The sequence below is a fragment of the Ornithodoros turicata genome, chromosome 2, assembly GCF_037126465.1.
Source record: "Ornithodoros turicata isolate Travis chromosome 2, ASM3712646v1, whole genome shotgun sequence".
Classification (NCBI taxonomy): Eukaryota; Metazoa; Arthropoda; class Arachnida; order Ixodida; family Argasidae; genus Ornithodoros; species Ornithodoros turicata.
This window is the reverse complement of record NC_088202.1, coordinates 60,665,070-60,690,557: the sequence shown is the minus strand read 5'-3', so window position 1 is coordinate 60,690,557 and position 25,488 is coordinate 60,665,070. Positions and strand designations below refer to the sequence as shown.

The following is a 25,488-nucleotide window of genomic DNA, read 5'->3' as shown; positions in this document are numbered from 1 at the left end:
TAATGTCAAACCGATGAAAGAAATAGAAAAAGCGCGTCACGGAAAATATATGGACAACGACATTCGTCTGTTGGGAATATAACAAGGAAATTTGGTTTCAATATCTAAACTTCTAAACTTGCCGAATCAACATGTTCTCTTCTTTTTGAGACAAATAGAAAGCGCGTGTAGGGTTTCCCACACCCCATTACAAGCGTGTCACGGGGTGTGGGTCTGGCGTGTAAAAACTGTCGTTCGCCTTCAAATTATATCAAGCAGCCACACGAGGAAGACTCACTATTATCTCGATGCTGAAGCAAGCAAGGTAACAAGCAAAACAACAGGTATCTGAAACAACAGTGAGAAAAGAAACGCCGCTCATAGCCCCAGTTGCTTTGGCGCGCTAACACTTCATAAAAAAATCGAAAAAATATGAAGAGGACAGGTCAGTTGTTTTCTAGCTTCGCCGTATTACGCATTTGTCTCTCTTTCTTCTTTCTTTTCTTTTTTTTTTTTTAAGTTACCGTCGCGCTTTCTGATATTGAAAGGAGTATGTCCGACAAATCCTTTTTGATAGCAAGAAGAAAAACGAAGGAAAGAGAGAGAAAACAAGCGATAGCAAATCGTGATGAAACTTACTTTTTTTGTTAGAAACTGAGGCATGCATTACATGAGGCATATGCTGTTATAGGCTCAACGCGCTTGACAGGCGGCGCCACCGCTCCCTGCGTGCAGCGCCACCTGTGGCAAATCCCAAAACAGATTGACTGTAGTTTTCTGCCATTTTTGCGACTTACTACGAAGCGTACGGTACTTTATGGTGTTTGATTGACTCTGGGTGTTCCTGTGACGGGGTATAATGAGTGCTTACGTGATATTTTGTGGGTTTGGAAGGATAAAAGGCATTCCACAGTTTTTCCGTGCTAGCAATATTAGAAAGGGAAGAAAACTGTTGGAGTCCGAACATGTGTACGGCGTGAAGGAAGAAGCCCTTGGACGAGACGTCACGATTTCTGGCAAATGCGTTGCGCAGACAAGCAGGCATTCATACGATGTCTTAATTGAGGTAAGCCTCAGTATTAAGAAGATATATTGCATTGGTTACCTCTTGCATCGTTGCCGCAATTGGAATTTTGCTATTTTTTCGTTGCCAGATTGGATCTGAAAGAGCTATCGTTTCTGCATCGTGCAGCTGTAAAGGCGGAATCGCTGGGCAATGCAAACATACCGCTGCAGTTGCCCAGTACATCAACAATGACGTTATGAAGTCGTGCACAGACCATCCACGTGCTTGGGGACGCCCTTCAACACGACCTGCGCTCGACAACCAGCTCTTGATATGCGATCATTTCGCAGGTGAGCCTTGACTAAAGCATGTTGCTGGTTGCGTTTTTTTTTTCTTTTTTCACGTTTTTAATTTTATGGAATTTACAACAAGCAGACCTACCCATTTGAGTAAACTAACTTTAGTTTATTCAATATGCCCCTTCCAGATCCAAAGGGGGCAGCTCGAATTAAAGATGCTGACCGTTTTTGCACGAACCATATCCTGGAACATTTTCCAGGCATTGAGGGCTCATTTGTTCAGATGTTGAACCTCGAACAGAGATGCCCGATTGAAAAAGAATGTGAAACGTTGCTTCGTGGTATCGTAAACAGTGTTAGTGAGCAGTTGGACAGGGATTTGCTCCAACAATTATATAGTGCACCATCTGGTAACACGTACCACTGTATGGAGTCAAGTATTGCCAGAACACAGAGCCTTACACTAACGAAACGAAATTTCATTGTGTGCCTCCCCGAAACGGCGTGGTCTTTCTACAGTGAGAGGGTTGTCGTCACACAAGAGGAAGCTATTGAATTGGCAATTGAAACAAGAAAGCAAGCCATGTGCGAAAGGTTTTTTTTCAACGTTTTTTTTTTTCTTTTTCAGTGACGTTGCCTAATATGTATCATGCGGTATAACCTGCTATCATTGTTCATCCCCTCGTCTGTCTTCCAGGTGGCATCAAGAGCGTAGGTGCAGGATAACCAGCTCTAATGCACATCGTGTATGGACGAGGACAGTGAATGAAGAAGGTTTGGTGCAAGCCCTGCTGAACAGCAGGCGCTTCAGCAATGCAGCAACAAAATATGGTGAGGGCATTTGCTGGCACTGTCAATTTCACCTGCAGCACAACATTTTTTTATTGTTCCAAAGGGAGTTCGACTGAGGCTGAAGCGAGGCTGAGTTTTGCTAGCAGGCATCATGCTCCTGTGTACGAGGTGTGGTCTCCTAAATACAACACATACTTTACAAGCTCACTGATGCATTGACTTTTTGCAGACTGGTGTTATGATTAGCATCTGCCAGCCTTGGCTCTGTGGCAGCCCTGATGCCATCATCTGGAAAGGGGGTGAGCCACTGCTGCTTGAAATAAAGTGCCCGTTCTCAAGAGCAGGAAAGGAGCTTTACTGGGAAGAGACGCAGTCAACATCTGTCCCATATTTGGAGTTCCGGGATACCAAACTGTGTTTAAAGCAGCGTCATACCTACTATACTCAAGTGCAGCTACTGATGTACATTGCAGGTGTGCAGAAGGCCCACTTCTATGTGTACACTACAAAGCAGCAGGCAGATATTCTAGTGCAAAGGGATGAACAGTTCCTGTGTGAGGCTGTGCCCAAGCTTGAGAAGTTTTATTTTGAACACTATTTGCAAAGGCTGACATAATTTATGGTTTGCATAAATGCAAAATAAAGTGAGTCTGCTTTTGAGTGGCAGCATCTAACCAATACTTTCCTGGGGTGCTTTATTTTTACTATTCACACGCAATTCATGACCAATTTTCAAAGTAAATAGGGTAACTACACTACAAAGGGTTAAATTTATTTGGCTGTTTGTATGCAGAGCACAATTTCACATTAACACGACAAATAATCCTACATCATTTGTCTACCCCGCCAGTGTGCAGTTTCATGACTACTGAACCTTGATGATGGGACTTTGCAAGTTTGCTAACACACAACACATGTGAAATATGTTGTCGATGTGTGGCAGGAGCGTTACTGGAACCTGAGTGTTTAAGATGTTGAATATTTTGATCCTCTGTATGACTCGCTCCACGTGAATACGAACTTGTGCAATATTATACGTGGTCCTCATCTCTTCTTCACTAAATTGACCTCCACTTGAGAACGGAGGCATCACTAGTACAGCATCCAGGTTTTTCATGTCTGTCCTTATCCCAGGGAAGCCCTTGTCACTAAGAATAACATCTCCTCTCTGTACATGATTTAAAAATCCAGAGTTGACAGTAATGAATGAGTCAGTTGCTCGTCCACCATATGCCTTTGAAATGAATGCAACCATCCCATTTGGGAGAACACCAACAAGGAATTTAACTGTGTAACCATTTTTGTAGGCTGAAAACAGGGCACGTTGTTGTTGCACTGTTGGAGGTGTTTCCGTTCGGATCTCAGTGCAGTCTAAGATAAATTTACACGAGGGATAGTGAAGCTTGAAACAAGGTGGACTTGCAGACAGTATAGATGCACGGCTGGGAACAAATATCCAATCTCTTGTTGCACTTGCTAGTTTGTAACGTACAAACTGAAATATTCGAGATGCTGTGGATGGATGGATGCCAAACAGAAAACTGAGTGATACAAACGATATGCCTAATTTCAATTTCATAAGGAACAGCAGCAACTTATTTGGAAGGCTTATATCACCCTCACGCACTGTAGCTGCAGTTTGCAGTACACTGAGGAGGAGAGCAAACACAGCAGCTGACACGTTTGTGAGCCCATGAAGTGCATCAGAATTGTATGCCACACTTTCGTATCCTGCAAACCAACATTGTCTTTCTGTTGGCCCGGATGAACTGGGCACTGTTGCAATTGCTGCAGGGGATGTAGATGCATCTCTTGTAGTCTTGTGCAAGATTTGTGATGCTGCTCCATCACTAGTTATTGTGCAGAGGAAAACTGAAAATGAGGCTGCGATGGTTGCCCCGCACACAGGCATTGACTGGTCATCTTCAGTTTGCGTCCCCTGCAGAAAACGAAAGAATAGAACCATGTTATGTGGGTAAAGGAGCTTACAAACACGGAAGTACTTACACAGTCAAGCATAGTACACGTGTAGTCTAAAGGGTCTGTGTTGTCCAGTGAGGAGTTCGTGTCCTCAGCTTCAGGCAGTGCCATGTGTTGTGTTTCATCAAGAACCTGTACATCGGCCAATAGCTGCATTGATTGTATGTGTCGCTTGCTCCACCTAAGCACAGTATAAGGAAAGGAGTCTTCATTCAAATAGTGCACAAGCAAACTTTGCCACGATGTGTTCAAGAGTGTGTTCAAGGAATCTTGACAACTTAACTCCATCTTGCAACAAAAACAGGAGCAGATAATACCTTTCGTGCCTTCCCCGAGCGCACTGCAGGTCCCTCATTCTTTGCCGATACGCATCTGGAAATATCGTGGGGATGTATGAGGGGCTGTTTGTGCTGTCACTTTTACGACTGCCAACGAAATGCGCGCTGCAGATTACGCTTTGTTTCTTCGGCTTCCACGAGCTGCCGTCTGGGCTGAATGAATGAATACGGTAGTAAGAAAACGATATTTGACCACAAAGAAGTTTAGTGGAGAATGCTACATAAATGGATACACTTACTTGGCCCTGCGCACGGCAGTTACCCAACGCTCTTTTCTTTCTTTCTCGTACGGCTTGCCGGGAAAGGAGTAGAAGATGACAGGTGTTTCCGCATTTCTGGAGTCCCACTGATTGTTATGGCATTCATATACGCAGCAAAACTTTCCCTTTGACGACCATCGTAGCCTAGGCGGGACGTTTTCCATGGCGAAGAACGTGCTGCAACGCTCCAAACAGGCGATGACAACCGGGAAGCGATATTGATATTTGATATTACCTCATTAAAAAAAAGAAAGAAAACTGTCTTCCAATTTCAACACATCGGGAGAGCGAATGATAACACCACTCGGTCTCACTGTGCCTCACCTCCCCTAACCCTACCGTTCTTTTTACGTGCATGCGTTGCGAGACGAATATTGCGTGGCTGTGTAGCAAAGCTTTCCTGGTCTATGCCGCCTATTCTCCCTATTCTCACTCAAGGCCTTCCCATTATTTTGCGACGACCTACTCAACGTGGATCTCTTCAGACAGGTTTCACGACCTCAATTTCGCGCTTCCGCTGCCGGGGAAACCCCTTCTGGGATAGGGTGCCAGAACAGTGACTGCATTCCGCGGAACGATATCAAGTTCTCTTCTGACCAGCAATGTGGCGCTACTGTACGATGGCAAGACGGGGCAGTTCACGGAGCCGTACATACCTTAAGTTTTTTCAATATTGTGAACAACTGGAGGCATGGACAGACATGACATGGACACGTAAATATTCAAGAAAGAATTCCGCGTAAATGCTACTGATTACATTTCACATATGTGCTACAGTAAACGAGCTACGAACTTCCAAAAGCGAGAGACCGAACTTATAAATTTTTTGCAGCTTTCGTAAGGTTTTTAAAAACTTCTAAAAAAATTCCAAATGTCTCCAATGCGAATTTTTTGAAATTCTAAAATCTATCGAACAAGGCCATTTTGGTCCAAATCGGTTCAGTATTAGCTGCAAAAGATCGCATTGTTTCGCCCATAGAGAATACATGGGGCCGCCGGAGGTCGTATCCCCTCTTAAGAATAGAACATTCAAGAATAACCCGCTTAAAAAACACATGGTTAAAAATATATCTCTAAAATAAACCGTTACTATTCCCGCTTAGAGATCACCGTTTAATAATCCACCATTAAAAATAAACTGTTTCAAAATCCCCTCACTATCTAGCACTGTAGTGAATTGATTGCAGTTTGCACCGGGTTAGAGCAGGTTATGTTACGTAGTTTAGTTTGGTTTCGGTTAGTTTGGGATAGTTTAGGCTTGTTTGGTCCTGCGAGGTTAGTTTAAGCCCCTAGTTTTGCAGTTCACGTTGATTTTGGCCATACCACATGACTCTAGCAACTGTAGGGTGAATTTGGGGGTATTCTGAAACGATTTATTTTTAACGATATGTTCTTAACCGTGGATTCCTTAGCGTTTTTATTTAAACGGGGATGTTTCGGCGATTATTTTTGTGCGTTGATTTTTAAGCGTATATTCTGGGAGATATATTTTTAACAGTGGGTACTTACGCGTTTATTTTTGAAAGATTATTTTTAATGGTTTCAAACGGAATACACCCAAAATAAGTAACTAAAAATCATAGGCTGTCACGTTCGTGCTATGGTGGAGTATAGTCATGTGTTGATGTCATGGAGTTTTGAGGACTGGGACGAGGTAACCGACGGATGCACCCTCGAGATCCAATATTGCGCTTCCTTTCCATGCTCTCGTGTAGTATTTATAGCATTACACGTAATGGAGTCATCAAAATACGAAAACAAAATATGAAAAGTCACTCAAATGTCATCGCACAACAGGAATAGCCGTTACCCGAATTCAATACCGGACGATAAATCCGTTTCCGTTTCCGGTAATGGAGGACCGTGGTATGCGTTTCCGCTTCCATTACCGTTACCATCTCCAATTTCGGTAGTATACCGTTTCTGTTTCTGTTACCATTACCGTTACCCTTCCCTGCTCACAGATGCACATGAAAGAAAATGTAAGAGAATGTGCCCAGAGTGAATATGCGTCCATGTCTTTCCGAACGAGGCCTCGGTACGTTGACGAGACTGCAATGTCAGTAACAACAGCACGCCTGACCAGCAATCAGAGACGTGTGTACAATCACCGGCACACTCTGAGATTCCTTCAAACGCCGTCCTTAGAACTTTATATTGCATGTCAGAGCTATGGCATTAGCATGCAATATAACCTCATTAAGGATAACAATGTAAACTTCTATACAGTGACCTTGTCCAGACTATCGAAAGAGAATTACATTCCAGGATGTCGCGTGGTGGGAATGCATAAGCTCTGATGAGCACGGTTTATTAAAAGGATCACAATGCGAGTTGGTTATCAGTACAAAGAGTGTTGTGGTTCACCTTCCCAGTATACTGTACATTCTTCATTCCCTAAGTGACGGTTAGATCTGGTTCTGGACTGAAAAAAAGGAAACAAAACGCTCACTTAGAGATGGACCGAGTGAGCCATGCATCACTATGTCTCAACCCTGAGCTCATAGCTTGTTCTGGTTTATTTGATTGATTATAGGAAGACAAAAGGATGAGAAGGCGAAGGTGCTTTTCGGAGGCAGTTAGATGTGCTCGTTCCGAATATCACAACCGTTCCAACACATCGAGAAATCGGTGTAGCTGACCTTTAAGTATGTTATTGCTTTGGAAGAGTTGCTCGTATTCCCGTAGGATGGCTTTGGTGTTTGGAAATCCAGTGCTCAGTATATGCAAAAGACAAAGAAATGAAGGACTTGCCTTTTAGAGTATTTCAATCTCTGCATCATCGCCAGATAGAAAAATTTCCAGGAGCTCCATAAGTTGCTGCTGGAACTCAAGACTCCGCTCTGGAGTCATTCGTGCCATGTTTGCAGCTAGCAAGCGCAAAAAATCTTCATCTTCGTCGGTCCCCGGAGAGGAAGAATGCACCGATGAAGTCGGTCGCTTGACTCTTGGGCGTTCTCCCATCTGTCGAGGGTAGAGATTGAGACTATTGCTGCAATGGAACATTTCTTCATCGCCTCGCGTTCTTTTTCAGATGCACTCAGTATCGCTAACAAGAATGCGCAAGCAAACTTTTGAGTATTCTGACAAATATTCGCTTTTTTATACGGGGCAAAACAACCAGCGCTGACACCCATCGCCTTGTTCACAACTTGCACACAGAGTTCTCCTAAGTTACACTCGCTAAAGTTTGTCCTTTGACTTACGGTTGTGTGTGACCAATAGGAACACAAAAGATTTTGGAATGTCGTTTCACCAGGGTTCTTACACTCCGTGGGATCCTTGATTACCCTAGATATTTTTAAATTGTTTTCAAGGGCCCTTAAAGGCACTCACTTCTTGTATTCCTCGAAAATACGGGCAGAACTAGTTTGTCTAACCGAAATCAACACACTGTAAGTGACGCGGAGTTGCGAAGCATTTGCATGGACGAGCACGCCCTCTTGTGGTTTGTGGTGACGAGGGGACCCTGTTGGACACTTTGGGTTTAGCGCACACTAAGGCTTGCGCGTGGTGGTTCAACTGTCAACGTGTTTCATGTTTCGAATTCGATCCAAGGAAATACTATGCAAAAAGTGCGAGTTCCAGACTGCCCGGCTAGGACATAAAGAGTATCTGAAACGTCTTCTACGGTGCCCGTATCCCAAACAGCAGCAGATTAAAGCAGCTCTCCATCGCTGGTTACGTGCGAGCGGGAAACCGAACGTTGGAAAAGGCTAGACCTCTGCGTGAAAACACACCAAGTTCCTCTCCCCTCCAACCCGTCAAGCAGACTTAGGAAACATGATCCAGTTATAGACGCCGGGACTTTGCAGATAATGAAAAGTAGCGGCGTCCCACTTCTCCTAGAACTCTTCTGTAAAAGTTGCTTGACTTTTTCAACAAAAGTTATCGTGTAGTGAAATTACTAGTGAAATTACTTGTGTCCAGAAGAAAGTACACGTTCATGTTCTGCGGCGTTTTTTGCTTCCCAAGTTTAGGACATGGTGAAGAAGTCAGACCACTTCGTGCTGCTATGTATTTGGTGATACCATAGGTGGGCATTTTCCTACGGCCTCACTCACCATCACCAAATTTTCCTCATCAGTAACTTAACCTCAATCGCCCTCTCCCTCACATTCCATTTCAAATTTTCCCCTCACAAACCTCGCTTCAGGGCATCGGGATCCCGAAAGGACTCACCATCCTCATCCTCACATGCCTTCACCTCATGAGGCTATTCACGACCGTCACAGCCTCACGTATCTTCACCTCATGAGGGTCCTCATCCTCACTTTTCCTCACCTCATGAGGGCTCTCATGGCCTCAGGAGTCCTCATCCTCATCTGCCCTCACCTCATGAGAGCCCTCATGTCCTCACGGCGCCTCACGTTCTTTCGCCTAATGAGGACCCACATGGCCTCACGTGTCCTCATCCTCACGTGCCCTCACCTCATGAGGGCCCTCATAGCCTCACGTACCTTCACCTCATGAGGACCCACATGGCCTCACGTGTCTTCAAGTCACTAAGAGGCACATGAGAATCAAAACTTTCCGTTGTGTTGACATGAGACGTCGGCGTTGAACTACTGTGTCGGTAGTTGGTACTAATGATACTGCGCGGCAGTAAACTGTTTATAGGGTTTCGTGCTGTGCTTGGATAAATGTGGTGACAGTTCTTACAGTCACAGTGAGGTTTACCGTTAGTGTTTGGCATCAGTAAAGTGGAGCTCGAAATACTACAGTGCAGATGTACCGCTACGGAAATGATCGGGTGGTGGCGGGGAATAGTGCTTGAAGAGATCCTGTACTCGATTCTCAGAACCGTATGACGCTGCAGCCAGAATGAAGGATACGCTCACAGCTGAAGTGTTTGGGCACAACGATTGTAGGCTGCTTTATATTGAGCTTTATGCTGTTAAGAACAAGAGACGTCAAAATAAAAAGAAAGCCTCGTTACATTCCCAGCAGCGGTAACATTTGTTTAAAAAGAAAATACAAAAATATCGCACATGGCACCTTTGGCACGACACAGCACGCGTGTGTCCAGTTGCAATCATTCGAAATTAGCGGGGGAAAGCAGCTGCACGCGCTTTCGAAAACGCAGTATAGGGCCTCTCCAAACGACGCTGCTATTCCAGTAAATAGGCAGAAAAACGAATCCACAAGAGGTGGTGCGGCGCTCAAAACACGACTTAACGTCAACGATATCGTGTTCCCTGTTCTCGGGGTTCTATGCTCCTTATGCAACAACATAACGTGACCGCCTAAGAGAGTCATGACTTATCTGTAAGGTCCCTCATGAAAAAGTCGCATGCCCCCACCTGTGAGGTTCTTCATAGTAGCGTTCATACAGGCTGGTCCTCCAACCATGATAGAAATTCATAGTAAAAAACGTAGGCCCCGGAGAGACATGCGGTCAAGGGATTTTTTCTGCCAATAACTTTTGTCACACATTCAATTGATAGAAAGTTAATTTATTGAATTGAACTCCGAAATTTCCTAAGGCAATCTAACGTATTCTTTGCGGAAATGGGTTCCTCGTCGTCATTTTACTTAGTATAACACATAACCATAATAATGCAATGGCAATTGCCGAAATGAATTCGCCGAAAATCCGTGGAAATGAGAGCCCTTGGCTGGCTTTTTTGACGGCTCTAAGTTGGAGCGCAAAGCTGCGAAGAAAGGAGGTTACATTGACACGCCACACGAGGGGGAAAGGATTTAAAAACCCAACCCACAGAACAGTTCCGCTGCCAGGTATCAGCTTTGCCCACGTCAGTTTCAGGGTCGCGCTCTTTTTCCTTTATTCGTGTTTTGCTCAGTGTGTTTGTTTGCTTTTGATGGGTGCGTACGCGGCAGTTTTCACTATGACCGCGTGTGTGTGTGAGAGAGAGAGAGAGTTGTATGCACGAACGCCTGTCAGCTCTCTTCTTTTTTCTTTTTTTTTTAATTCGTTTGTTTCAACATGCTACGGATTTCTTCACATTCAACACACTTATTCCTGTGTACTTTTATTACGTTATCATTAGCGACACTTTCAATGCAGAACAGGGTACGTTTCCCTGAACAACGGAAAGTTGAAAGCAAAACGAAAGGCGTGCAAGCAAAATATCACCATGCACCAGGTATGGGTAAAAGTGTTCGAAGTGTTCGCCATCTGCTTCAATGCACTGGTGGGCTCTCCGAATTGTATCTTTCGCGGCCCTATTTATTTCGGATTTGGAAAGCGACGAGCAGAAAGCAGTGATTTTCCCCTGCTGGCCACCCGGCGATCGTGGTTCGCTTTTGTATATTTCGTCTTTGATGCGACCCCAGAGGAGAAAACTCCATCGGCTTTAAGTCAGGAGAGCTGGCAGGCCATGACACTGGACCAAATCGGCCAGCCCACTTCTCCCGGAACATGTGACGGAGCAGCTGTACTGCACGCCGCGCGTGTGAGGTGGAGCCCCATCGTGCTGGAACCACACGCGGGCCCGTTCAGCAAGAGGCAGGTCATCAACAAAGCTGAACACGGCATCTAAAATGTCGCTACAGTAGCGGTTGGCATTTATGGATCCCGTGAAAAAGATTGGCCCAATAATGGCTCCGTTATAAATCCCGGCCCATACATTGAATCCCCACTCGTACTAATGCGTTTGTCTGACTCCAATAATGCGCGTTGTGGCGATTCACTTGAGCGCTATGGCAGAAGTGGGCCTCATCAGCCGAAATCACCCTGTTCACAAAGTTTCTGCTTTCCTCGGTCTGACATAGGATCCAGTTACAGAAATCCAGCAGTTTCTCGTTGTCGCCCGGCTGGAAATGTTGATGAAGGCTCACGTGGTACGGGTGGAGTTTATGCTTGTGTAGTATCTTCAGCGCACTTGACTTCTTTGATGTCTGTACTCACTTTACCACGGTGCGCAGACTTTACGTGGAGATCATCTCCTACTTCTTTCAGGACCTTGTCTGTTTGTCTCGACTCACTGGCAGTGATTGGATGTGACCGGCTCTGTGTACCGGAATGGAAACTTCCTGTTGTGAACAGTCCCAAAAATGCACGCCTTATGGTACAAGAGCTCACCATCCTAGTTCCTCGGAGCATTTCACTGTATTTGAGGACTGCTCTGTCATAGTCCATACCTGCAGCCCCTAGAGCAATGATCATCCTTGTTTTTTCTTGGTTGGAATACACGGTGCTTGCCATCGCTGCCGTTCACTTGTTCACTGCATTCAGTGAGACCGGAGTGCAAAATGCTCCAAAAATGTATTTCCTTCCCTACCTGTCAACACGTCGGGTGACCTCATTTTTGATAAGATAGCTCTGATTCCCGCACTCACCGCGCATGTTTGTTCCGTGGGTAAGGCTTGTAGCCCTTTCCCCCTTGTGTGGCATTTCAATGTAACCTCCTTTCTTCGCAGCTTTGCGCTCAAACTTAGAGCCGTCAAAAAAGAGGGGCAGCCATAGGCTCTTCTCCATAGATTTTCGACGAATTTATTTCAGCAATTGCCATTGCATTACGAGTGGGATTATGTGCTATACTGAGTAAAATGACCACGGGAACCCATTTCCGCAAAGAAAACGTCACGCTGCCTTGAAAAATTTCGGAGTTCAATTCAAGAAATTAACTTTCCGTCAATTGAAATGAGGTAAAAATGTTAGCAATATGTGGTAAAAGTTGCTGGCAGAAAAAATTCCTTGACCGCATGTCTCTCCGGGGCCTACGTTCTTTACTATGAATTTCTATCATGGGTGGTGGACCACACTGTATATGGAGGAATGAAACCTAAGAACGGAACATGGCGATCCTCGAAGATCGTCGAATCTCCATTGGCCCTTCGCGCAGAGTGATGTCATCTGCCGCACACCTTCTCCAAGCGAGGGGGTACGGTGGCACGCCCTTCATCCGTGAGTTCACGAATTGACCCATGACCTCATCCGTGAGGTTCCTCACGAAACGCCTTACGGCCTCATCCGTGAAGTTCCTCACAAAGGGCCTCACGGCCTCATCTGTGGGGCTCCTCACGGGATACGTTGTACCCTCATGTATTGATGGCCTCACGACGACTGGCTTCATGAGGGCCCTCACGGTGAGCCTCGTGGGGGACAATGCCTCATGACTGTCCTCATGATGAACATTCAGCGTGGTCTGGCCTCACTCACCCTCACCTCATCGGCGTGAGGTAAGGGTGAGGCGTCCTCATGAGGGTCCTCATGAGTGAGGCCGCCCAGCTATGGGTGATGCAATGAATGCATACCTGAAGCAAAAACAATTGAATGTCAATTTCAAGCTGTGTCAGGCGTTACATCATTCAAAACCCAAATAATATTTGAACCTTCCTTGAACTTTGCCCTCTGCAATTCTTGAAATCTGGAGTTATAATTAAATTTTAGATCAAATTTTCTATAACGCTCTTGTTCAGCGTTGCTTACATGATGCATGGCCTGAACTAATTAACGGAGAGAATGTTGACGAAGAAGCAGGACAAGACCTATCGCGCTATCTCCTTATTCCGCCATCATACAAACACGAATTCCTTTAGCAATTCCGAAGCTTTACAACGCATTGCCAAGAGGCACTGTAGTGCATTCGAATAAACAAAGTGTAAAAATCAAAGGAAAAAATTTCCCTCGCAAATGCAACTTTTGTTATGTCGCAATGTAGCGCTGTTTCCTCATATTGAGTTCTGCAGTTCGGACACAAAATATCAGTCATGGGCAGTATCGAAGATACATGTATCTTCGATACTATCTTTCTATACATTTTGTGTATCGGTATTAGGTATCGCGTGCCAAAAATGAGAGTAACGGAGTATCGGTATCGAAAATACATTTTTAGTGAATCGTGTATTTTAACGATACTCGATACTAAAACAAGACGGAAATATTGAGGTTGTTGTGAGACTTAGGGTCGGCGTCGCTCGCTCAGCCGGTAGTACAAGCCAGGCCGCAGCTGCGTAGGCATGTCGAGCATAAATTCGATCGAAGCTCACGTCCGCGCGCGCGCTCCATCGTCAAGGTCGCCGGGAGAGGAGGCCCTGGGCCGTGCTCTGGGACGCGCTCGCGGCCTCTAGTTGGTTCCAGAAAAATTCCAGGCTACCGGGTAACTACTGCAATACCAAACGAAAAGCAGCAGAAAAAAGTTTCAGGTTTATTCGTATGTATAATCAAGTGCTCACAGACAGGTACTCATGTAGAACATTACCTTAAAGAATTGTTTATGCTAGGCTGCTTATGCAAGCGATTGTTTCAACGTACCCATGGCTTCAGTCCAATCTAAAGTTCTAACAAGGCTAGCTGCTCATACAGTGCAGCTTCATTAAATCCGTGCGGTCGGATACATTTAAGCCCTTTCAGAAAGTGTGCGCTATAGAAATACACTAAAGGTTCTAGAAATGACGGAGAATTTTTTAACTTCCCTAATCATATTACCAGCTTTATTATATTGGGATTTCAGTGATAGAAACTTCGCTAATCATAACACCAGCTTTACTGGCTTTACTTTTTATTCGGGATTTCAGTCATGTTTCGAAGTATCGGCGACAAAGTATCGAGTATCTGTATCGAAAATCAATTTCGGTTCTGTATCTTGTATCAGTATCGGAAATACAATTTTCGAGGGTATGGAGTATCGGTATCGAAAATACTTTTTTGAAGTATCGGGCCCACCCCTGTAAAATATGATTATTTTAATGAATGCTAGTTCGAGAGGGCGAAGCCTCTAGGCCACTTTCGCAGAAAACAAGTCAATTTATTCTATACTACGAGTAATAACACAGTATTTCCCGAAACGTCGAATGGATCGTCACAACACTGTGTTACCACGCATAAAATGTGATATTGACTGCTGTCACACGCACACATATGCAATGCGCTATATTACGCAATTACATGCCGAGTAATGCATTTGTACTGCTACTTCTCCTCAATGTCTACTTGCCAAGGATTACGTTCGATATCCACTTGGACAGCACCAAGAGGGACACCATACATGCACCGAGCCGGAGACTGGCTGTGCATTGTGCAGGGGACCGATAAGACAAACGTCACCATCTCCAAAAGCTGTCCTGGTGACAGATACGTGCAAACTTTTCAGTGTCTAAAAGAATGACTCTGCGAACCGTCTGTTCTTGCTTTTTCGTATACAGCGCCTGGACGGAGTTGCACACGCTAGCAACACCGGCTTAAGTGCCATCCTTGTGCGGAAAGATAAAGGAATCGAGCGTGCTGTCGGGTACGTTAATCATACACAGACTCTCTCTCTCTCTCTCTCTCTCAGGCGGGATGCAATTAATCTGTGACCGAGAAAAGAGTGTCTGGCCATTATTTGCGCGGTATCAGAATTCTGTTCATATGTCTATGGTTGCCTTTTCACAATTCTCACAGATCACCACTCTCTTTGCTGGCTATCAGACCTCAAGGACTCCGGCCGGCGTCTTGGACAGCTGATGCTAAAGTTGCAAGACTGACATAAACATCGCGTACAAGTCCGGACGCAAACACATAGATGCCGACGCCCTCTCACATTTAGGGATGCCTGCTTTGAAGCTAGTCCCGACTCCAGTGCCTCTCACCTCGGTCCCCTGCTAACGTTCAAGAGGAACAACATCGTGATCGTGTTCGCATGCCTTTACTCCTGGCATTGGAAAACCCAACCACCACACACCAGGGTGGCTGCAACGTAAAACCAAATCGAACACGCTGCTGAACGGTACCCTCTGCCGTAAGAATTATTGTCCCGAAGGAAATCGTTGGTTAGCCATGACTAATATATTTTGTGTTGTGTTTTGTGTTCTAAATAAACCAAATGTGCAATAACCCATAAATAATCTCTCATCTCTGCAGAAGCTCACTGACAGTAGCAGTTATTGTTCTTTAACAGTATTTCAATAACAAGACAACTCAGAATGATGCAATACGGGGTAAATGGAATTTCAACAGAAACGTAACGGCCAATATTCCATTAACTCTCAGTAGCCAAGACAATTAGAACTAAATGAATTTTCAATAAAAACTTTGCAATGCATATTGAGGAAGTCCAAGAGAGTTTCAATGGAATCTCAACAGCCATTCTTGTAAGGCACCGGCGGGGCTTCCGCCTGGGTTACTGCAACCCATTGCCCCCCACCGGCAGACGGTCACGTGGTACAGAACTACATAGTTCACGTCCTGTGTATGAAGCCTTTTGTCCGCGCCCCTTTGGCCCTTTCCCAGTCCCCAGAGGGCAGACAATGTAGTGAGAAAGAAGGGTCATCATCGCCTCCTCGAGCATCATCTTCGTGCTGTGCGCGAGCATTCGAGACCCTGGTATAGTCACTAAAATCATTGCTCTGCCGTACCTATTTCCTCTCAACATTATATTTATTGCGATATTTCAGGACACAGTCATCAGGAATCAGTAAACGTGTAATGTACCATTATAAGGGGCACTAAAACGCAAAAACAACTTGCTCTCAAATGGAAGTCTGTGTTTGTATCATGCAAGGAAAATTAGTTCACACAGCGCTACCGTGTGTGCACGCAACGAAAACAGAACCGTCTTTGGTAACAACGAATGGGATCCCCTGGATGCAAAGACAGACAGTATCCAAGAACTGGTCCGATCGTAGTGTTCCGTATATGAGCGGCATGATGCGCACTGCTGCATTTTTCAATGCCGATTCACTGAATTGCGGCCCATAACAGCTCTCGCGAATATTTCATTGGCAACATTTATCTTCACATCCTTCGGACAGCGACGCCCGTCCGCTTCGCAACGCGCACTATGTTTTTCACCGGGACTGCTCCACGGCCGACACGTGCGTACTCGCGCAGCATGGACTAAAAACACCGATGCACGAGCTGAAACTACGTTCACTGCTTAGCGCTGAAGCAAGAAAGAGTTCGGTATAACTTGGATTGTAACTCCGTAACGGAATCAAAGGGATATACTTTGGCAACGATGCCGCGGCTTCTTCGAACTGAAAAAACAAGAAAAGCCAAAAATGCGCTATCTTCCTAGCAACTTTAAGACAATCTCCGAATTTACGAACCAAAGTTAGTTAAAAATATGCACCTTTTAAAATATGTTTTACGAAAATGACTTTTTCAAAACTGAGCACTACGGCTATCTATATTCCACCACTATCCGACTACTTCAGCGGCACCAACAACGAACACGAAAATTGATAGAAATGCGAAACGAAATCCTAATACTTTACAGCCTTTTTTTGTGTATTACGAACGCAATTAATAAACGTACGGCAAACAACACAAACATTTGGCAGACAAAAAAGCTAAAAATATACGAAACAACATAGCAGACGACACATAAGCGGCCGTTTTGAAACGCGAACTTGTGAAACGAGTGGAAAAATGAACCTCTTCATGCTAGGCCGTGTGCTCACGGACATCGACACAACTGTATCGTGGATCCACTCCAAAGATCTCCTACCCAACAACATGAAATGCCCCCGCTGCGGACGTAAAGTAAGCGTGAAACCGTCGCAGCGCACATTCGGACAATTCCGATGTCGGCACGGCCATGCCCAGTTCTCACAATCTGTGACTGTGGGAACATGGTTCGAGAACGTGAGACTCGCACCAGAACAAGTCCTGATTCTTACGTACTGTTTCGCCAAAAAATAACTTTTCAACAGGCCCTCGACAAGGCCTCCATATTTCCGGAGGTAAGTGTATCCATCAGCTACCGTTGCAGACTGGTACTCGTACTGCCGAGAAGTCTGCACGGACTCGCTGGCCAATGCGCAAACTCAGAAAATCGGCGGCCCTGGTCACGTTGTGGGAATCGACGAATGTAAAATTGGTCGCCGCAAATACCAACGTGGCCGTATCGTCGAAGAGACATGGATTTTGGGGCTGATTGACGTCGACACTAAACAACTGTGCCTGGAAATATGCCCGCAAAACAAGAGAGACATGGAGACACTCCTTGCCCTCACTGACAAGCACGTCGAAAAGGGCACAACCCTTTACACTGACTGCTGGAAGGGGTACGCCGGTCTGTCAGCAGAAGGGTTCCAGCACATGACGGTCAACCACACATACAACTTTGTTGACCCAGACACCGGCGTGACCACCAATCACATTGAATCTCAGTGGAGACCACTACGGCATAGGTTGGCCAGAGGTGGTGCGACAAGTGAAAACATGGCACACCACCTCAGTGAGTACCTTTGGAGGACTGACTGTAGCAACAAAAATAAGCAGCCTTTCGAAAGGCTGCTAAACGACATCAAGAGTCTCTACAGGGCTCCTAAAGCTTTCCATGGACCTGCATGTATATATTTGTAAATATGTTTCAACTACAACGACCCTCTTCGGCAACACATATACTCATTCCTATTTAATGCATACTCTAACTGTATACCTACTCTACATTGACCATTCCGCAACATGTGGAATAGCACGCATTATCCTGGCCTAACCTAACCTCAGTCACGTCGGATGCACAGTCTACGTCAGCCCCCTCGACACATGGAATACGTATTCACTTGGCCTAACCTAACCTCAGTCACATCGGATGCACAGTCTACGTCAGCCCCATCGACACATGGAATACGTATTCACTTGGCCTAACCTACCCTCAGTCACGTCGGATGCCCGGTCTACGTCAGCCCCCTCGACACATGGAATACGTATTCACTTGGCCTAACCTAACCTCAGTCACGTCGGATGCACAGTCTACGTCAGCCCCTCGACACACGGAATACGTATTCATTGACGACTACATCCGATAGGGGACGACTATTAACCTCTCCGTACTCAATACGCGTCTCGTGCGACTATATCGGATAGCAGACGACTATGCGACACATAGCCGATCGCCGACCACTCGCCCGTATGCACTCGTATCGTCTGGCAACAATGACAACGTGCCAAAATCGCCAAACGCTAATTCCACACCTATCCGTCTGCCGCGGCATCGTTACTAAAGTACAGCCGAATCAAAGTTTTGAATTATGATAGCAAGTGCGAAATTAACATAGCGTGTAACGTAATTCGAACTGAACTTGTTTTTGCATTTTAGTGCCCCGGATGTAGTTCGTTACCGGGACCACTGCGTTTTTGTAAAAGAAAGAAGAGAACTAGGTAAATGATATGTTTTTACCTGAAGCAGGAGCAAATTAGGAACGAAATTAACAGGAATGACCCTCGTATATTGCGTGAAACGTATAAAAATTAAATTTTATCGCCCGTTTTTTTATGGCGCTCCGCCATCTTGGGTGAGGACCTTCTGACCTAACCCGAGGCACAGTCTCGACGCCCGCACCGCCTACTGCGTGCCTGGGGGGGGCGGCGCCCCCCCAGACCCCCCCCCAATCTGTAGAACCTAACTTAACCCAACCTCACTAAAGTGAGGCGATTTAGCCCAATTCTCTTGCAAGTTTCGAATCCGTTAGGCTTAGCATTCCCGTGTTTCTCCTGTGCTAAAAGTGAATCAGATGGGGTTGTTGAAATGCCTATAAAAAAACTTCTAGTCCACAGAATTTTATAATTCTTACCTTTTTCCATTCAGTATATGAACTTCTTTCACTTCTACGCAATATTTACCTTTCAAACGCTTTCACAAATTTTTAAAAACGAGTGGTCCCGGTAACGAACTACACCCGATTTGATCTCCAGAGAGGCTCTGTAAACTCTTGGGAAGAGTCGTTTGGCTTACCTCTGTTATCTTTCTGTGAACCGTTCGATGGGTCGTATTGCCAGCGTTTCTTCGCTCTGTGCTTCTTCTTCTTCTTCTTCAGCCAGGAGGGCAGTGGCCGCTAGCCACAAAGGGCGATTGGCCAGGGCAGGTGATGATGTTGCAGTGCGTGTGGTAGTCCTTTTCCTCGGGAGGTACCCGGGTTCGAATCCCGGTGCCGGCTGTGCTGTCTGGGGTTTTTCCTGGGTTTTCCTCAGACGCTTTCAGACATATGTCGCCACAGTTCCCTTAGAAGTCGGCCCAGGACGCACATTCCCCCAGGGCGTGAGTCGTGACGTTGCCCACATACGTGAGGCCGACAACGGCGAGCCCTTTCACCACCATCGCGTGTGGTAGTCACTGATCTCTATAGTATACTGTATAGGCTGGATCGCGCATAGGGTGCTCCACAGCGTGGTTACCGGCCGCCATATTGGTGGGCCCAACGCATCCTGTCGTCTGCATTTACTACAAGCGGGGCTGCCCGTATTTTTTAAAATTTCCTTTAAAGGGGCCGTAAACAGGCCACCAGACATTTCTGAAATAATGATACCCCACGAAAGAACGCAGATCATAATACCCAAATATACATTTCGTTCGGCTCGTGCCAGCTCATTGACCCATATAACTGCTTTCAAAGATGAGTAACCAGCGAGCCTCTCTCCACCGTCCAATCGGGGGGCCGAGCTGCGCACATGACGTTTCAAATTACCAGCCAATAAACATATTTCGTTATCAGCTGTGCGTGGGAGCGCTCAGTTTGTTTGTGTGAAACGACGTCTTGCGCTCCGTGGTTCCGAAATTCAACGTCATGACATCTTCAACATCTCCGGCTGGCGCAAACGTCAACAGTTGGGCTGCTATTACATGACGCGATTCGAACCCGGGTTCCTCCCAGTCACGACGTGACATGGACAGCACGCTATCCACTGTACCACGCGAGCTGGTGACGCTCAACCAAAGTACGGCAGCCCAGTTGTCGGAACCATTCGAAGATGACGAAGATGTTCCATCGCGCACCTACCTAAGATTCCGGAACTGTAGTCCCGGATATTCATTCGCGCTCGTGGTATGCGTGGTATGCTCGTGGTATGGTATTCCGGAACTGTAGTCCCGGATATTTATTCGCGCTCGTGGTATGCTGCGTGCTACTGCCCAGAAAACGTAGTGCGCGTATGATACCTAAATTAAACGCATTTCTTTTTCAGTTTGAGACTGTAACTGTTTAGATTTTAAATAGAAGAGGATTCACGTTCATCTAGTCCAATTCCGCATTTGAAATAAAATCATATGCGGAGCACTCGATCGTAATTGGTGAGGAAAGCGCTACGTCAAAATGACGTAAAGTTAGAGCGCGGGGCGGAGCTAAAATGCGAAAGAGTGCCGTGAATATTTCATCCGTATGCAAGCGCCTTTTGTTTTTGAGCGTTAGTAATTGCAAGGAGTTTTCACTGCATAAGTTTCAATAATATAACACAAAGAAATGTGCACCTTTTGTACCTGTTTACGGCCCCTTTAAAGGGCATGTCATGCCAGTTTGTTGCAGCTTTGGGTACACTTCACACGGACAGGGAAAGAGGGATAATTTTTCACGGGTAAGCTCTTTATTTTGAGGAAAAATCTGTTTATTCGTATCGCATGCATCTGACAACTCGGACTTGCTTGTATTGCCACTTCGCTGGTGCCATTACGTACTAAGAAAGTGTGTGCGGCTACTTCTATAAATCTCACCCCACGTGTTTTCTATAAACAATGCGCTTGTGCTATACAGGTTCCCCTCACAGTCGCTCAGCTGTGCCGAAGAAGCGGATCCATAACCTGCGCCAATATGCCGATTTATTCCAGTGTTCTTTTAATTTGTGAGGTACGGTGGAAGTAAATAAACTGCTGTGTTAACCTCGTATGTGCAGTCGCTCCTACAGCGTGTGTGATAAGTCATGCGTGTGCATGCTCTTCGTGCACAGCGCTTCGAATTTCTGTAACGAAATACGCTGACAGCCAGAGGTGGGCGTTTGTCCTCACTAGCCTCGCCCTCACCTCAATTTTCTGGGAGAAAACTTTCCTCACCTCACCTCACCTCAATTTTCTGGGAGAAAACTTTTCCTCACCTCACCTCACCTCAATTTTTTATTGAAAAATTTTCCTCACCTCACCTCAAAAATGTTTTGAAAAATTTTCCTCACCTCACCTCACTTCAATTTTTTATTGAAAAATTTTGCTCACCTGACCTCACCTCAAAGAAATTTTTGAGACTTTTCCTCACTTCACCTCAGCTAAATTTTTTAAAGCTATTTGTCTATTCGATGTGAAGATTGTGTATTCGATGCGCGTTGGCTTTGAGTGACTGCCAATGTAAATGCATATATCTCAAGCGTGAGTGCATACAGGGTGCGGCACGAAATGTGTCATTTGACCATTATAAGAAAACGGCTTAACGGAAAAATATGGGGTAAACAAATTTCTTCTGGGCATTTAGTTTGTCACCAAATACAAATAGTTTCATCAATTTGCCATTGAAATATATTTTCGAAATTGAACTCATGAAATTGCTTAGTCAATGTAACGTTGTTGTTTTTTTCCTTCTTGCTGGAGGATTTGGCCTAGTCAATCATAGAAAACGCTTCGTGGAACGATTGTTATACCCGTAAAAGTTGCGCGGAAATTGAGGTTCAATTGCGGGTATGCGAATGACGCGCAAAGTCGGGCGTCAGATCAGAGGCGAGAGAGGAGGGCAGTCCCCGCCCAGGTGAGAGACAGAAGCTGCGGAAAGAAGGAAAAATATCTCGTGTACGCGCGGGAAAAGTTTTCATAAAGTGCGCGTTCATAAATTTTTCCTCGCCTTGCCTCAAAAAATTTTCCCATTGTTTTCCTCACCTCACAAAATTTTTAAAATATTTCCTCACCTCACCTCAAAAACTTTTTGAAAATTTTCCTCACCTCACCTCAAAATTTTTTTTGAAGATTTTCCTCACCTCACCTCAAATTTTTTTTGAAAATTTTCCATACCTCACCTCACCTCAAACATCACCAGAAAAATTGGCCCTCACCTCACCTCAGCTCAAATATCGTGAGGTGAGGGTGAGGAAACCTTCACCCTCGCACGCCCTCGTGAGGGTGCCCACTTCTGCTGACAGCTGAACAACTGCAACGCACTCGTGACAATAACGTCATTTTAAGATGAGGAATGGGGTGTTTCATCGCCAGGGGCGGTATCTCTACCCCATTGCTGGTGGTCATGTGGTCAACAAAATGTAGTGGGCAGAAGACGAAGAGGAGAGGTTGCGAGGAAAACAATAAGGTTAACGTTCCCGTGTTCGAGGCTGGAGGCAAGGTGTCTCCCGTGTGGAACATTACATTTGGCGCAGCCGACAGGATACGAAGGAGATGTGGATTGACTTTTATGTGAAGCCTTCGGGGGATAGTCTACTCGTCGATCGGTACCAGATAGACGGTGAGGAACCTGTACTGCTGCCAGAAGCCATCAGCACACCAGAGCTGGCACATTATGTTGTCACAAGAAGTAGGAGGAGTGTCGACGAGATATTACTTAAAGGTAGCGTCAAGGTGAACATGAAATTAAATGATTTCCAGGCCTGGATTGGGGACGCCAGTTCGCGCGGCCCAGTCGCGAGTCCGTCGTCGCACGATGGCACACAAGAGCTTCTATTAAGGATGATCTCCTTACAACAGCAACAGTCCGCGCAGCAACTCGAGCTATTACGAGGAATGGACGCCGCGATTGCAAGCTCTAAGCCCCGCGGTGAGCTGGTGAAGCCAGAGGTATTTGACGGGTGTTCCACGAGTCCGCAGGCCTGGATGGACTTGTACGAGTACGCCTGTGGGATGAATGGCTGGACCACCGACGACGAAAAGATAACGAACCTTCGTCCCTACCTAAGCGAGATGGCCAAGAGCTGGTTTGACCTGAGAGTCACTGAGAACGTCAAGGAAACATGGGACCAATGTAAGCTGAGCTTTCTGGGCGCCTTCCAAGAAAATGCGGTCGAACGGTGGGACCGGGCGATTTTCTACAAGTAACGTTCGGGGAGCGCTCTGCAGTACTTTTATGAAAAACACAGACTCCTACAGACGGCCGATAGCAACCTGCCAGAAACGTCCGTGGTTCCGTTAATAATACATGGATTGAGCCGTCACCTGCAGAAGCAAGTCCAGGGTGAACCAAGGAAACCCAAGCAAGCTTCGAGGGTCCGTACAAAGTGTGGAAAACGATGCACCAGGAAGGCATCCTAAAAGCCGTGGGCTATAAAGGACCACGAGGGACCGATGAAATGGCGACCATTGGAAACGTCATCCCGTACCGTCCGCGGAGGGACGGTTAACCAAAAAGGGGGGGGGGGGTGTAGTGGGCAGAAGACGAAGAGGAGAGGTTGCGAGGAAAACAATAAGGTTAACGTTCCCGTGTTCGAGGCTGAAGGCAAGGTGTCTCCCGTGTGGAACATTACATAAAATAATGAGCCCCTTCACAATAAGGATCGAAGTGCTATTGTAGAACAGATATACACCCGTAGAACATCATGCGATTATGGAAAAAGCTAAACGGGAACCATACAACACCAAAGGGAAACCCCATGACAAACGAAAACCACAGGACACCACACGTGAACCGAACAACAGGCGAAAACCGCACAAAAAAAGAAAAAGGAAGAAAGAAAAAACAGGAAATGCCTTACAATAACAAACAGTGTAAACCCTTTCTGAGCAAGAGTAATTAATTTTATAGGCTTACATTTACCGAATTTCTTCATGCGTATGCTCAATTGGTAGAGCCCTGGACCGGTAATTCGTGGGTCCTGCATCTGGCTAACCTTTTGAGCGTCTTCCTTCTTTCTTCATTCTGAAGTATTTATTCTGTAATCATTGTGTACATTTACTTTCATTCTAATGTTGCTTGTTGTTTATACAGGGTGTTTGCTATAACGTGTCCAGAAATTATATTTAAAGCGAGCGATAAAAGAAAAGCAAGTGGTACTTGTCTGCTACTTGAGTAAGAAACAGGTACTGCTTCGCTAGTAGCACGTGTTTCTTAGTCAAGTAACTGAAAAGTAGCGCTGTTTCTCTTTTACATCTCGCTTTAAATAAAATTTCTGGACACGTTAGAGCAAACACCCTGTACGTTTATCGTGTCAATAAATTTGTACATGTACATTCCTTTGTGTTCTGGATTTTCGTTTTCTGCCCCCAGATAATATTAGCAATATTAGCAGATGACCCCGCGGAGCACCAAGAACGGAGAGGGGGACGAATCCAGGGGAGTACAGGAGAGCGCCCGCAGCGCACATGCGCAGTTTGATCAAGTCAGCGCGCGCCTTTTGGCGCCAGATTCCGGTTTACCTTCTCCTTTCGCTACCGGTGGTCACGTGGCCGAGCGGGGCGGTCGTTTTCGTGGCGAAAGTGTGGAAGCTACAGCTGCACTCCACTGGCAACACTGTTCCACGTATGCATTTCCTCCGAGGCCGCGCGAAACGGGTGGAGAGCAGTGCTGGGTAGCCGGCGAAATCGAAATAGGAACTACCACACAGCTCAGGGCCGAATCCACGTGGAAAGTGCAATACCGTGTACCAAGATATGTAACATACTGAGTACTCGAATACGCGTGGCACTCCTACCATCTACGGACGACATTTTTCATGTGTGCTGTGTACTCACGAACCTTCAAAGACCGATACCTCGCCAGGAGGGAGGAGCAAAACATGCCTATCATTCTTGCCAAATGTATATTATCAACGATGAAAATTGCCACCTCAGTTGTCTCGCGACGTAAACCCCTGATTATTGAATTGTTATTATTGAAAGTTGCCACAGTATGAAATGAAATAAATAACTCTGGTAAATTACGGAAATTCTCTATGAAGTTATCGATGCTTAAACATCCGGGTTGTACGTATCACGAATAAAGTGCAGATCATGATGGCAGATGATTCCAAGCTTTTATTCTTTTCAGGTTCTAGGTTAAGCTGTGCTGTTAATGTTGATACCCAAGGTGACATGGCACCGTAACATTCAATAGGCAACATATTGCAAGAAATGTTGCAAGATCATAGTGCAGAGTGAACTTGGAATCCGAGTACAAAGTTGGAATTCTCCAAAGGAGAGATGTGGCTATGAAATTGACTCACTATTTAAGAAGCTGGAACATACATAAACAATTTGCAACATATAACATCAATC

The 25,488-nt window shown here is 45.6% G+C and overlaps 2 protein-coding genes and 1 long non-coding RNA gene across 4 annotated transcripts; 1 reads left to right on the top strand and 2 right to left on the bottom strand.

The window, feature by feature from the left end:
* Positions 1-693: 693 nt before the first annotated feature.
* Positions 694-2,895, top strand: LOC135383590 (uncharacterized). The gene is made up of 5 exons (XM_064612988.1): positions 694-1,045; positions 1,134-1,335; positions 1,982-2,115; positions 2,180-2,244; positions 2,306-2,895. The coding sequence occupies exons 2-5, from the start codon at positions 1,319-1,321 to the stop codon at positions 2,690-2,692; spliced, it is 603 nt and encodes a 200-aa protein (XP_064469058.1). The 5' UTR covers positions 694-1,045; positions 1,134-1,318; the 3' UTR covers positions 2,693-2,895.
* Positions 2,733-4,526, bottom strand: LOC135383589 (uncharacterized). Its single transcript, XM_064612987.1, has 3 exons — positions 4,374-4,526; positions 4,084-4,237; positions 2,733-4,015 (listed from the first exon to the last, which is right to left on the bottom strand). The coding sequence occupies exons 1-3, from the start codon at positions 4,409-4,411 to the stop codon at positions 2,942-2,944; spliced, it is 1,266 nt and encodes a 421-aa protein (XP_064469057.1). The 5' UTR covers positions 4,412-4,526; the 3' UTR covers positions 2,733-2,941.
* Positions 4,527-6,926: 2,400 nt separating this feature from the next.
* Positions 6,927-19,376, bottom strand: LOC135383588 (uncharacterized). 2 transcript variants are annotated; one of them, XR_010419958.1, is made up of 3 exons: positions 19,282-19,376; positions 7,409-7,646; positions 6,927-7,079 (listed from the first exon to the last, which is right to left on the bottom strand). It is a non-coding gene; the product is annotated as an uncharacterized LOC135383588 (long non-coding RNA). The 2 variants fall into 2 exon arrangements; XR_010419957.1 differs by having other exon boundaries at positions 7,409-7,618.
* Between the last annotated feature and the right edge of the window lie 6,112 nt (positions 19,377-25,488).

What these genes read in the sequence shown, in the direction of transcription:
- LOC135383590 (XM_064612988.1), top strand. An exon ending in CAATGCAGCAACAAAATATG is followed by an intron (nt 2,116 to 2,179) that starts GTGAGGGCATTT and finishes ATTGTTCCAAAG; the next exon opens with GGAGTTCGACTGAGGCTGAA. An exon ending in ATCATGCTCCTGTGTACGAG is followed by an intron (nt 2,245 to 2,305) that starts GTGTGGTCTCCT and finishes GACTTTTTGCAG; the next exon opens with ACTGGTGTTATGATTAGCAT.
- LOC135383589 (XM_064612987.1), bottom strand. Translation starts at nt 4,411, where the DNA reads ATGAGGGACCTGCAGTGCGCTCGGGGAAGGCACGAAAG. An exon ending in GCTCGGGGAAGGCACGAAAG is followed by an intron (nt 4,238 to 4,373) that starts GTATTATCTGCT and finishes TACTGTGCTTAG; the next exon opens with GTGGAGCAAGCGACACATAC. An exon ending in CGTGTACTATGCTTGACTGT is followed by an intron (nt 4,016 to 4,083) that starts GTAAGTACTTCC and finishes CGTTTTCTGCAG; the next exon opens with GGGACGCAAACTGAAGATGA.